Consider the following 13,975-nt stretch of genomic DNA (forward strand, 5'->3'; position numbering starts at 1 on the left):
GCATAATTGAAAAGAAGTGGGCATAAAATGTTGAAGGTTAAAATTTTTTTTTAAATATATTTTATGGGAATTTTTTTCTAAAACTTTGTGATACATAGTTTGAAAATTTAGAAAATTTTACACAAAAAACTCTTTAGGAGTTTTTAAATCCATTTATTGGCTTTTAAGTTATAGTGGTTTGGAAATTTTTCTGCTACAGTTTAAATCCTGGCAGGGTGGCAACCCTTCATCACACAGACCTAAATCCTTCCTGCCAAATTTCGAGAGTTTCGGTTAACAAATGACCATTTTATTGCATTATTACTGCAAATCGGTCAATAGGCTTCGCCTGTAGGCCAAAAAACATGCCTGTACAAAATTTTAAGACAATCGGATGAAAATTGTGACCTGTACTTTGTACACAAATTAACATAGAAAGACGGATAGACAGACGGACAGACAGACAGTTGTAGCAAAATCGAATCAGAAAGAGATTCTGAGTCGTTCGGTATACTTATCAATGGGTCTATTTCTCTTGTGTTACAAACAAATGCACTAAGTTATAATACCCTGTACCACAGTAGTGGTGTAGGGTATAAAAACGACAGACTGACTATCAGCTTGATTATCTCGAATTCAGTACTATTTAAATTCTTCGTTATTAAACATAACATAAAATGTTAAAAAGAGATTGACCTTTAATTTGATGTGTGACACGGGCAAATAAATAGCTTAAGCCGTTTCAGATATGGTTCGTCAAAGTCCTTTAAGTCGCCAAACAACCAAAAAATTGAGATTTTCAAAACTTTGAGGTCCCAGTAGCACGTGCATGTTTTTTTAGACACATCTGCAACTGTGCCGAACATGGTCCACATCCGTCCAACTGTAGGTGTAGGTCCCATACAAACGTACCAGCGATTTTGGTATTTTTGCCCTGGATCCCAGAAAAATTTGGCATGAGAACTAAAAAACCTTTTGGTATTTGGCTCTACTGACCTGATACTTTCAGCACCAGATCATGCATTGAAATTGTTTCACAGTGTTATCTATCCTATCTCGATTATTTTTATACCCTCCACCATAGGATGGGGGTATACTTATATCGTCTAAGACCCCATAAGTCAATCTAGCCATGTCCGTTCGTCTGTCTGTCCGTCCGTCTGTCTGTCGAAAACACGCTTACTTTCGAAGGAGTAAAGCTAGGCGCTTGAAATTTTGCACAAATACTTCTTATTAGTGTAGGTCGGTTGGGATTGTAAATGGGCCAAATCGGTCCATGTTTTGATATAGGTGCTATATAAAACCGATCTTGGGTCTTGACTTCTTCAGCTTCTAATGGGCGCAATTCTTATCCTATTTGGCTGAAATTTTGCACGGTGTTTTTTGGTATGACTTCCAACAACTGTTTCAAGTATAATTTAAATCGATATATAACCTGATATAGCTGCCATATAAACCGTTCTCCCAGTTTTTTTTTGAGCCACTGGAGGGCGCAGTTATTACTCGATTTGCTGAAATTTTGGAGGTGGTGTTTTTCTATGACTGGTGTTTTTCTATTTGAAAATGTCATTTAGAGAATTTGAAATGCGATCCATGTTGGATAAGATTCAGCCCGGCCGAACTTAGCACCCCTTTACTTGTTTCCATTAAAATCCATATTCAACAAAATTTTCCATCGTAATAAAAATTTGTCAAAATTTTGTCTTTGACATTCTAATGGGAGTCATAAACTAAATGAGAAATCCCATTTTAGTGCTTACTGCGTTCTCAAGTCTGTATCTTCCATCCACAACTGTGGTATGTTAAATTAATATGTCCATAATAAACACAATTTTCCAATTTGTTGTATTGACAATATACAAATAAAACATATTTTCGTAATTTTGCGCCAATTTAACAAATTTGGAATATTTTATTGAAATTGATTTGTGGCGGGCGGAGAACGACCTGCAACTCAACTCAACTAAGTCGCAAATTAAAGGTAGGCAGGTCTGGCAAATTGCATGTTCCTATTGTCAACATACTTACACAAGTATATTAGAAATACACTCGAAAAAAAACTTTCGAATACTAAGAATTTATTTTGTGGGCTATGAATCTATGATGGCTATGATTTAAAAAAAAATTAAGAGCTGCCAGCCATGCGTACCTTCTCTAGAAGACGAGGCACTACGTTCGAACACGGCTAAAACTCGCCCGATTTTCAATACAATACCCACTGCAAGCGCATTGTTGGACCGATCTTGCAAAAAATTTGCACAACGCTTTCCTCGACCACTACCACATTATCTGAGAAGTTTGCTCGAAATCGGTTCAGAATTCGATATAGCTCCCATATATGTGTTCCTCAGATTCTAGGTAATTTGCAATAGTGTTGTCATTTGTCAACCGTAGTTATTACAGTGTGAACGTATTTGCTCGAAATTTGATAGGCATTGTTTAATAACCCATTTAAAAACATCCGCCGTCAAAATTGGTTCAAAATTGGATATAGCTCCCACATTGTACTTATAGGGTAGGTGTAGGGTATTGTACAGTCGGCACCGCCCGACTTTTGCCCTTCTTTACTGGTTTTTATTTTATTCCTTTTTGTTCTTAATTATTTTTTTATTTATTTTTTGAAAGTTTATTTTTTGAGTGTACTTTTTATAAGTCACGCGAACAAACTGTATTGCCAACTAAACAAATCAACAAGTTTTTTATTTCGAAACAAGACCATGTCAATAAGGCAAAATATTAACAACAGTAGCATACAAATAGTTCTTAAAGACAATCTTTGAACAATGATTTTTGATTTCATAGCATTGACTACGATGTTGGCAATTTTGACGACACGAATTTTGTAGTTATCACAATAGACAACATGGATTTTGATGTTGTTTTATCAATTCTAGGTTATTGTCCCGTTATTGTTAATAGGCTGTAATCGCTTGATATCGATAACTATGCTGTACATCTTATACTGCATACTTACTTATACTCGTATTTACATGTATTTACACATTCGATTTGTATATGTCAAGGGTGAGTTGGATGTTATTACCCAATATCCCCTTGTAGCACAGTGTAACAATGCCTGTATGTGTTGTCGATTTTAGAGGGGTTTGGGGTTTGCATGTTGGCCAAAATTAACTTAACTGTGATCAAGTCATAATGAATGTCAACAATAAACTGCATGTCTGTTTTGCCCACTGAGCCTCCAGACATGCCTTGGAGACATCACCAAAGGCATATAAATTCAGTTGGGTATGTGTGTGTTTCTTTTCGTTCACTATCAATTTATTTAATAATATACCAAAAAAAAAAAAAAATAAAGCCATTAACATTTACATACAATCTATACAATAATAAATGATTTGAATGTGTGTGAGTGTTGGTGTGTGTGTAGTGTAACATTGATGTGGGTGTATGTGTTTCCATTTTATTACTATTCCCTTCTTGTTCCTTGAGCAGGGAAGGACACACATTTGCATAATTGGTAGCAGCCGAAGAACAGCGAGTATGCACGGCATTGCAGGAAATGAAAATAAATTATTAATTATTTCGAATATTTTGTTCAGAGTATTTTTGAGCAATGATTTTGTTTTTTTTTTCCAAGAAATTATAAATCGTTTTCAAAGTAACAGCATTTTAAATTTCGATTTTTGTTTTTTATATAAATAATTTACTTAAACTAGGAAGTGAGTGGAGCAGGGAGGGGATTGTGTGTAAATGATGCTTGTCTTTCTATTTTCAAACAGTTTTGACATTGTCATATGGCCTTAAGACACCCGGTGGTCCTCCAAAGCTGCCTGTAAATTTGGTGTTGCCAAAGGCAGCGGTACTGCCAGACCCTGGTCGACTGGTGGGCGATGTATTGTAACTCTTGGTGGATGTGGATGAAGAGGCTGCAACAAAGCCCGAAGGTTTGGGCACACCATTTGGCGCCAATACACCGGGGGGTCCTCCAAAGTTGCCGGTATATTTAGTTCCACTACTGTTGGCTGCTGTTGAGGCTGTCACAAAACCAGAGGCCGCTGAGGAGGTAGTGAATTGATTGAAACTATTTCCGGCTTTGGTGAAACTTGTTGTGGTACTACCAATGCCAGTAAAGCCATCTGAAAAAAGAGAAGAAGTGATCAATTATGAAATGGGTAGTTTTATCACCAAAAATTATGACTCAGTGTGTGTTTTTTTGCAGTTAAAACAAAATAAAAAATTGACAAAGTAAAATTTAAATACTATAAACTTGGTATAAATTTTAAAATTGCTGTTGACTGCAAACCTGGTATAGCTGCCATATAAACCGATCTTGAATCTGGATTTATTGATCAGCTAGAGGGCGCAACTCTCATCCGATTTGGCTGAACATTTGCACGAGGTGTTTTGTTATGTCTTCCAAAAAATGTGCTTAGTATGGCGCAAATCGGTACATAACCTGATATAGCTGCCATATAAACCGATCATGGGTCTTGACTTCGTCAGCTTTTAGAGGGCTCAATTCTTATCCGATTTGGCAGCACTTTTGCAACAATTGTGCTAAGTATTCATATGGCTTTATTCGTTAGTGTTGGTAACGAAAATACGTCTGAGCCAATATTTGGCAACAGTATAGGTAGTGTGTGTGTGTTTTTTTTAAGAGCAATATGCTAGAGCTGCCAAAATATCGATACTATCGATATCATATATTTTTTCTAAATATCGATTGATATTTTTCCTATCGATAAATGTAATTTTTTTTTTCAAACAAAAATAAGATATACGACATCCTATAAGATACATTGCGCCCAAATAGGGCGAACATTTCATCCGATTAGGCTAAAATTTTGTAGAATGATCTCTCTCATGACTTCCAACTTACTTTATAAAATTTTGGTTTTATTCGGTCTGTGCATTGGTATGGCTTCTATAAAAATCGATCTCTCATTTTCGTTTGAAATATGGGTGATGGGAAATCAACGTTAGTATCAATAACATCGATATTTATTATTACAAATATCGAAAATTTGAGGTGCGTACCTGCGAAAATTTCGGTAATGGTATCGGTAACGAAAATTTCGCTTAGGATATGTCAATGCATTTCTTATGGTAGGGTTACATACTGCCCTTAATTCAAAAGGCAGCAGGATAAGGGTTGGTATTCTATTCTGCTTTCGGAATAGTCGCTGAAATTTTTAATTGTTCCGCGAGCGAAATTTAACAGCAATCAAATGTTTTTGTTTCCATTCCAAAAGATGTTTTTTATCTGCACCTATTGTTTTCTCCATTTAATTTATTTTTTCGCAAATAAATGAAGAAAAACGAACCAATTAAACCAATAAACATTCAAAAATGACGCTGGCGATGATTTCAAGTGTTGCCATATTAATTTTTTTTATCATTTCTCTCACTATAAACAGAGTACTCGTCTTCTCAGCTTGAGAGCGAAATTTTTTTTGAAAATTTAAAATTTTCATTGCCGTATTGAACTAAAATCTTACCTTTTGCCGCCGAATTTCCAAAGGACGTTGTTCCAAATGGTTTTGTTATTGAACTCTGGGTTGTCGAACCTCCGGCACTTAGGAAAATATTATTCGTTATAACTTTGCCATCTTCACTTTTGCTGAAAGTCGTCTTTGTGGGTAGTGATCCAGCTGATCCAGTGTTGCTGCCGCTGCTGCTGCTGCTGCTTGTGGCCGTGTTGAATGGAGGGAATGATTCACGATCTGCTGCCAATGGAATTTTGTTGGTATTTTCCACTGCCTCGGATGAGGGCTCAAAACGTGCTGGAAAATGGGCGTTAAAAGTTGATGAGGTCTTTTTACTAACGTCAATGGCCTCCGCTGAAGCAGTCGGTGGTGATGCGAACACATTTTGCGGTTGCGTCAACGTGTTATCGTCCTGACTAATTTCAATGGATGGTAGTGGAATTGTTACTTTGGATGGGATAGAAGAAGCAGAAGTTAGAGAAGTAGCAGTAGAAGAGAATTTATTTGAGAAACTTGTTTGATCAGAATTCTGGGAGTGAGAAGGGGAGTTTGAGGTGGACGACGAGGTGGCTGCTGAGGTTTTGGTGGCATCCGCAGCATCGCCATTGATCTTTGAGGGAGGTTGAATGTCATCCTCCACCGGTAATTCATCTTCATCGGGATTATAGACAAAGGGAACGCCGGGGCCCACATCGGCATAATCAAACTGGGCCAACCATGGTGGAATGGTGGGCTCAAATGGATTCACTTCTTTGGGTGAAGGAGTTGTTGTGGTGGTCGTTGTGGTAGTTGTAGTTTTCCTGGTTGTGGTACCTGGCTTAGAGAATGGTTGCGGATTATGGGACCCTAGGAAAGGATTTGACGATTTCTGTATGTCAGCTGCTGTAACCTCTTCGCTGCTGATTTTGTCTGTATTGGAGACGGAGGAAGTAGAAGGACGATTATAGGGATTTAAAGTGGTTTTTGGCTTTTGAGTTGTTGTTGTTGTCGTTGTCGTCGTTGTGCTAGTGGTGGGAGTGGTGGGAGTGGTACGAGTGCGTTGTGCATTATAATTTCCCGGAGATGTTGTAGTGCTGTAGGTGGTGGAGGTGGATGGTGAATTAAATGTCTGACTTGAGAAGGAGGAGGTGATTTGATTATTGAATGAACTGGAAATGGGTCGGGCAGTAGATGTTGCAGTTGTAGGCCTTGCCCTAACCCAGTGGGCCTGGGAAGTTGGTCGCAATGTTGTTGTTCTTGCTGTAGTATATCTTGTGGTAGTAGGTCTTCTTGTTGTCGTGGTGGTGGTGGTAGTAGGTCTAGCAGTGGTTGTTGTCGTTGTTGTTGTAGACGTCGTACTGGGTTTATTGGCTGTAGGAGGAGTCAAATTTAAAACATTAAGGTCTGTGTATGGCTCCAGGGGGGGTAGAATGTCAGTTGCTATTGAATGATTGTATTGATTGATATCCTCGGGTATCACATAGGTGACTGCCACATCTAGATCTGGGTCATCGATATCAGCCAACCAGGAAGGCAGGGTATATGAATCACCTCCTTCCAATTTAAAGAATGTCGAGGGATCAGGTTTTGGTGTAGTGGTGGTTCTTATGGTAGTAGTAGTGGTTCTCCTGGTTGTAGTTGTACGTGGAGTCGTGGTGGTGCGCTGAGTAGTGGTCGTAGTGGTACGTGGCGTTGTGGTGGTACGCTGGGTCGTCGTCGTTGTGGTACGCGGTGTTGTTGTAGTCTTGACCGTAGTCGTTCTGGGAGTCGTACTTCCCTCGCTCTCTGTTTGATGATGACTGTGTCCAAATGCATTTTGACTAGTTTGGAAGTGGTGATGCTCAGAGGCCGAGCCCACATGCTGCTGACTAGCTGAAAGTGCCACGAAGGATTTTCGTTTGTTCGCCTCATTATTCGTGTCGGCCGGATCGACATCAAGAGGAGGCAGCAGATCCCAGGCAATAACACTCAAACGCCTGTCATCGGCAGGCATGTACTCGACGGGACCACCAATATCTGGATCATTCAAGTCGACTATGTATTGGGGCAAGCCTTTAATGGAATTTGTGGAGCTTTCCGTGGGTATTTGCACCAACTGAACATTCTCCACGTCCACCTCTGTGGCGGTGTTCGACGAAGAGGAGGCGGCGGAGGGTCCTTCTACAGTTGTCAACGATTCCGAACTATCATTGGGAACGGCAACGGCAATGGGATCTAGGGTGGGAAGGGGATTTTGATATTTAGAGGCTATACGATTAATAATGGAAACATCAGTGGGTACATTGGGGTAGTTGAAATTACCATTACTTAGGGGAGGAGTAAAGTGGGCTGAAAGCAGAGACTTACTAGAGAGACTGGGCTTATTAATAAGGGCTAAGTGATTATGTATAGAAGAGGCTGAAAAGGATGATTCTTCGAAAGATGCAAATGAGGATGACGATGATGATAATAAAGGTAAAGTTGATGCTGATGGTGCCGATGATATGATTGTATTTCTTTGTTGACCAGACGCTGCCTTTGATGGTACATGGGTTACATGTTGTGGGGGCAGATTTGTTGTGAAGGTGCCAATGTCTAAGTTCGTGTTCAGTTGAGGCGCAACGTGCATATTTGTGTTCGTTATGGGTCGGGGATGTCTTTCAATCCTTAACAAATCACTGGAGACACCAACAACAACGGGATCATTATGTCCAGCTGCCCAATTGAGTGGTTTCTTAAAAATAGCTGAATTGGTGGAGGCATGATCTTTGACATCTTCATCTTTGTCCTGGCTATTGTTCAAGTCTTCGTCAGTAACAGCGTCAGCGTCACCTTTGTCCTTGTCCTTGTCGTCGTCGTCTTGTCCCTCAGTTAAATTAGATTTTATTTTTTTTAAATCATTGCTAAACTCACCAACAAATGGTGGCAGTAAATCATCGAAAGGCTTCTTTAATTCTGTTATGCCCGAAGCGTAATTGGGTATTTCGAATTGCAGACCTTGGGCACTTATCACTTTGCGGCCGTCTGGTGTCTCAATGGGCTTCAATGATTCAATCGGATTGCCATAGCTATCGAGAGCTTTCTTATCATCGGCGCTCACCACTGTTGCCTCATTGATGGGCGGCTGTAAATCTACGGGAAATGCTGTTACAAGTGAGTCTGAAATTGAATGGAGTGGGTGTGGTTGATACAAATTATGTGCTTGCTACGGAAGAACACACATATACACGCACACAAAAGAGTAAGAGCTAAACCTGTGACTGAGAGTATTTCTGATATTAGGAGAGATATCACAGAGTGTTTGTTAGAGACAAAATATTAACACATTTAGGGGAGAAATACAGAGAACAAATAAAGAGAGCGCTAGTCTTAGTTTGCCAGATCTTTATAGGGTTAATAAAGCTTTTTCTTCTCCGAATGTATTGTCAGTTGCATTCCTTCTTTTCTCATAAATAATTTATTTGGGTATTTATAAAACTCATAGTAAATATAAGCTTAACAGTATAGAACAATTTAGCATAAACTTCAAAGGCATGACAAAAATCTTTAATTAATCACGAATTAACATTGAAGACAAACCTCCCAACTCTACTCGACAAAAAAAAACGGAGGTGTTGTCGAATTGTTTTTGTTCTTGAAAAAGATAATAAGGAGGCGCATATTAAAGAGGGAGGGCTATGAGGAAACAGGGGAAGGGTATTGACGACCTCCCCACACCTAAACTCGGCCAAAGGTGTGATTTTGAGGGGGTGAGTAGGGGGATAGGGAGATGTGGGTTGGTGAGGATGAGACAGGAAAGAAGGGGTGGAGAGGGACATAGAGAGAAAAAGATAGGAAGTTACAATAAAAAAATAATATAAAATAAATAAAAAATAAATTTTAAAAATACAAAAAATAAAAACAAAAATGGAATGGAGCAAAATAAAGAAACAGAGGATAAAAAACAAATTTAATTACAAAATTATATAAAAGTAAAATTCCACTAAATGCTTGCGGATATTCGCATCAAGGTTTGCGGCTTATACTATTATCAACAATCGCCTAACGTTTTTTTCTCTTTTTTTGATATGGATATCAAATAAAAGGTATTTAGAAGCAGAGTAATAAGCTGATATAAAAATGCATTCCTTGGTGTCTGTGGCGCTACACAAACAGGTATTTTGCGCCTTAAGTGAATTAAACATTTTCAACTTTCAAGGAGACAGCTGCCACTGTTGATACCTTGCATATCCCGCTGAAAAGAACTTTTTTTAGACACATTTCCGCCTGTTGTAGACGCATTACCCCAGCCACTTCCCTTTCTTATAGAGTGCTAGGGAAACATCCCTCTAATCGGCGAATGTATGTCCCACAGTGTTGCCTCTCAGTGTATTCGTTGGTCAAAAATAGTATATAACCTGATATAGCTCCCACATAAACCGATCTTCCGATTTAATTTCTTGAGACTCCACAATGCATTCTGCTATGATTCCCAAAAACTCCGCGAAGTATGGTCCAAATTGGTATATAAGCTGATATAGCTCCCATATAAGCCAATCTCTTTATATGAGTTCTTAAGCCTATAGAAGGCGTTTACTTTAACTCAAGACTTTATCTATGAATTCTGTTTCCGTTTTACTTATTTCCAGTGTTTATGTTAAGGTTTGGGTTTTGGTGTATTTAGGGTTAGGTTTAAGTGGCAGTCTGCCAACTCACTTAGACGTTTTCGTCCATTGTTATACCACAGAAACAGAAGAAGGGAGATTCCTTCTAGTTCCTACCGTTGAACCATCCAGAGGTCACATAGCTTTTGCAATGCTCACAGCCCCCTATTTGTGAGCATCTATCATTCGTTGTCCATCGGACCTGGTCCTGAAAACTTAGCTTACATATTGCTAGAGGCATACCCACAGATTTCAGTATCCCTGGAATGTGTAGGGTAGTTCCTAGTCTCGCAAGCTCGTCCGCTTCACAATTCCCTAGGAAATCTCTGTGGCCCGGCACCCAAAACAGGTGAATTTTGAACAGCCATCTTGTTGAGAGATCTGCGACAGTCGAGGGCGGTTTTTGTGTTCAGACATACGTTCTCCAGAGATTTAATGGCTGTCTGAGAAGATATTTATGCCAATCGTCGTAATGACATTATATCTAAGCCATTCCACCACTTTCTTAATTGCAAGGATCTCCGCTTGATACACACTGCAGTGGTCGGGTAACCTTTTCAATATGACCAGTTGTGGATCTTTAGAGTACACCCCAAAGCCCACCTGGTCGTTTAGTTTGGAACCATGCATATAGAAGTCTGTGTAACTTCTGTTACCAGGGATATCGTAGTTCCAATCGGTTCTACCAGGAATAGTGGTACAGTACTTTTTATTAAAAAGCTGCTCAGGTAGGGTGTAATTCACTCTGCCTAGAACATCGGACATTGTATCAAAGATAACACAGTGTCCGTAGCCGCCACATGACCAAAGAGAAAGCTCCTTTAGCCTCACGGCAGTGATCGCTGAAATTTGGGTAGTCACAATGTCCAGAGGCATAAGATGTAGCATTAAATTCAGTGTCGTCCGCAATGCGGCTGCAATGTACCAACAAGCCATCCTTTGGAGCCGGTTATGCATTGAGCAGTAGGTGTAGTTTTGAAGCGCCGTCTACCAGACCACAACACCATATAGCATTATAGATATGACAACTGCAATATATACCCAATGCATGACACGCGGTCTCAACACCCAACTTTTGCCAATGGCTCTCTTGCAGGTGTATAGGGAGAGAAGAGTTGCCATTATTGCTCTTTCCAAAATGTTGGATTTGAAGTTCCATTTCCTGCCCAGCAACACACCCAGGTATTTTACGCTTTCTGTAAATGGAAAATTCTCTCCTCCCAAGGAGACAGGTTGCACTGTAGGCAAATTGTATCTTCTGCTGAAAAGAACTACTTTTGTCTTGCACGGATTTATACCTAGACCACTTTGCTGTTGCACGTAGAGCTTCCTGAAGTATATCTCTTAGAGTGCTGGGAAACTTTCCCCAAACCGCAATTGCCACGTCATCAGCATACGCGACCACTTTTACGCCTTTTTATTTCAGAGACAATACTATATTGGTAATGGCTACCTCCTACACCTCCTTTAGGTGTTCCTCTGCTGACCCGTCTTTTTAGATCCACAGATGCCAAGCCTGCCGTAATGCATTTTTTATGAAGTAAGTTTTTCAGGGAACTATAGAAGAACATTTTTGTAGAATATTTTGATATGCCAGAATCTCAATTTAAAGGAGTTTTTAAACATGTTTTCCAAAAGGGGCCGGAAAATCAATTTTTTTACAAAATAATCCAATATATTGAATTGGTGCAAGTTTGTGCAGCTGATATTTATCTTTTTTGATTCAGGACACTTCACTGAAGAAGTCTGAAAAAGAATTAGGGCGGCCCAAGAGTGGATCTAAATTTCTTATTTAAAACTAACGGTACTAACCATATGTTCATATCTGTAACATCTGTCGTTGACAAATGAGCTTTCAGTTATGTCCTCTTTAAGATCTTATTCTAATTTAATGTGGTGACGAAACAAACCTTATTATATTTTTAAATATCGATAATATTCTGGTATTTTTTCTTCCAACTCTAATCCACCTGTTTTTTGCTTACAAGGCACATCTCATCATTATTTTTTTTTTTTTTTGTATTCATTTACATTTTTATGATTTTACAATATCCATAAAAAACGTATACAAACATTAGCAGCGATTTAAAATCCACTTATCGCTCTTCCTAAATAAGATGCTTAAAATATTTATGGCAATTTATTGAACAAACAGAATGTAATTAAAAAAAAAATAAATGACTTATCCATCCACATATAGTATATTGTGATTTGCATTTGTTTAAATTACCTTACCTCCCCAGATTAATATTTTCCGTTTTCTCATAAACAATGTGGCATGGCTTTGAAATGTCACAATAAGCGTTTGATTAACACACTTGTTCAGATAAGTTGTTATTATGCGTTTTTTTTTTCTTCTCATCGCACATCATTTGCTCAGAATTGTTTTAAATTTTAAGTACATACCAGTTTTTATTTTGCGCAAAACAAAAGTTAATGCTATTACTATAAGCCATCTAGAAAGGTGACAGAACTGCTAACTGAATTTTTTAAAGATTGGCATATCAATGAATCGGCAAATGAGTCATTTCTTGTGAAGGTGATGTGTTTTGTTTTAATTAACTAAACGAGAAGGAGACTTAATTCAAATTAAATTCAATTTATAGACTATTGGCGTGTTAACAGGGATTTTGAAAAAGTGCAAAGTTATAAACGGAAAAAACGTAACGAAACGTAAAACAAAGGAATTTACTAAAGGCGCCATTACACGGCATGTAGACGTCTTATGACATGTCACTTTTTGTATTTACATGTAAATGTTTGTCAAAATTGTCAATTTACATGCGATTCATTATTTTTGCTATAACACCATATTTGACATAACCTAAAAATTTGGGCAAATGCTGGTTAAATCATAAGTTTGTGAAAACAATTTAATTTGGGGTTGATTTCATTCGACTTACAATAAAAACAGATGATTTCTTTATGTTTTTGTCAGAAGGACTAGAGCACTCACTAATCGAAGAAAATTACATGTGCTATTTTGAAATTTCGTATTTTAATTTTCGTATGTTAGTTTTATTTGTATCACACGACATGTACAACTCAACATGTGCTAAATTTGACATGTCCTAAGACAACTACATGCCGTGTAATAGAGTTTTAAACGAGAAGATGGCTTATTTCAAATTGAATTTTTATAATATTGGATGTTGGCAAGAATTTTAAAAAAATGTTCAGTAAAAGACAGTGGAAAACGTTATAAAACATAACAACACGTAGCGGCTTGGAATGAACTTAGAAAGAAAGATATTTAGTTGAAACTTAATACAATTTTAAGAATGTTGGATTGTTAGTAGAGGCTCATGGCAAAACAATAAATGGTGGTCTAATTTGTACAACACCTACACATCATATGGTGCAATCCGCCATCTTGTCATCAAGCTGATCGACGTTTTGCCGACAAACACTAAGAAATTTGTGTGTGTATACGTTTGCGTATATGAGCAGAGAATATGCGAGAAAGTAGATAACAACAAAAAGAATGCAAACAAAAATCTGACATCTTCATACCGTCAAAACTGGCCGAATGTTTACAGCTGATCGCGTGAGACCACCTTTTTAAATCCGCCTTGCTAGAGATTCACTGTATAGGGTTAAGTCAAGCAATCAGCTGACTCACAATTTTTTTTAATTTTTGGCAGTATTTGGCATTGAGGATTTCATTTTTTACATTCATTTTTTGTTTACATTTTCTCCTATTTGATGACATTTTCAAATGGTAGATTTGACATCCTTAATGGGGCCTATTCACTTTATGATTTCGCAAGTGACCTAACCTTCTATTAGTGATTTCTGGTAGGGACTTTGATAAAGTGTAAAAATAAATGCAAAAAGAAAGAAACGTTACGAAATGTAATGCAACGAAAATGTAACGTAACATAACGCAATGCAAAGAAACGAAAACCTCATCATACGTAACAAAAAATAACCAAATGTAACGTAACA

The 13,975-nt window shown here is 38.1% G+C and overlaps 2 protein-coding genes across 4 annotated transcripts in view; one reads left to right on the forward strand and one right to left on the reverse strand.

Annotated features, from left to right (window-relative positions):
* The window catches only part of LOC106094686 (synaptojanin-1), a 78,500-nt gene that overhangs the window by 25,674 nt on the left and 38,851 nt on the right, over positions 1–13,975 (forward strand). The gene's annotated exons all lie outside the window — the stretch shown is intronic.
* LOC106094723 (mucin-2) overlaps positions 3,227–13,975 on the reverse strand; it is a 30,524-nt gene continuing 19,775 nt past the window's right edge. Inside the window, exons 2-4 of one of the 3 annotated variants that reach the window (XM_013261967.2) lie at positions 8,298–8,516; positions 5,439–7,619; positions 3,227–4,076 (exon numbers count right to left, since the gene is read on the reverse strand). In XM_013261967.2, coding sequence (XP_013117421.2) covers positions 3,712–4,076; positions 5,439–7,619; positions 8,298–8,516 — 2,765 coding nt within the window. In that variant the 3' untranslated portion in view covers positions 3,227–3,711. Of the gene's footprint in view, positions 4,077–5,438; positions 7,620–8,297; positions 8,544–13,975 lie in introns of all 3 variants that reach the window. The other 2 variants (XM_013261963.2, XM_013261975.2) reach the window with 2 other exon arrangements.

The sequence above is a fragment of the Stomoxys calcitrans genome, chromosome 5, assembly GCF_963082655.1.
Source record: "Stomoxys calcitrans chromosome 5, idStoCalc2.1, whole genome shotgun sequence".
NCBI lineage: Eukaryota > Metazoa > Arthropoda > Insecta > Diptera > Muscidae > Stomoxys > Stomoxys calcitrans.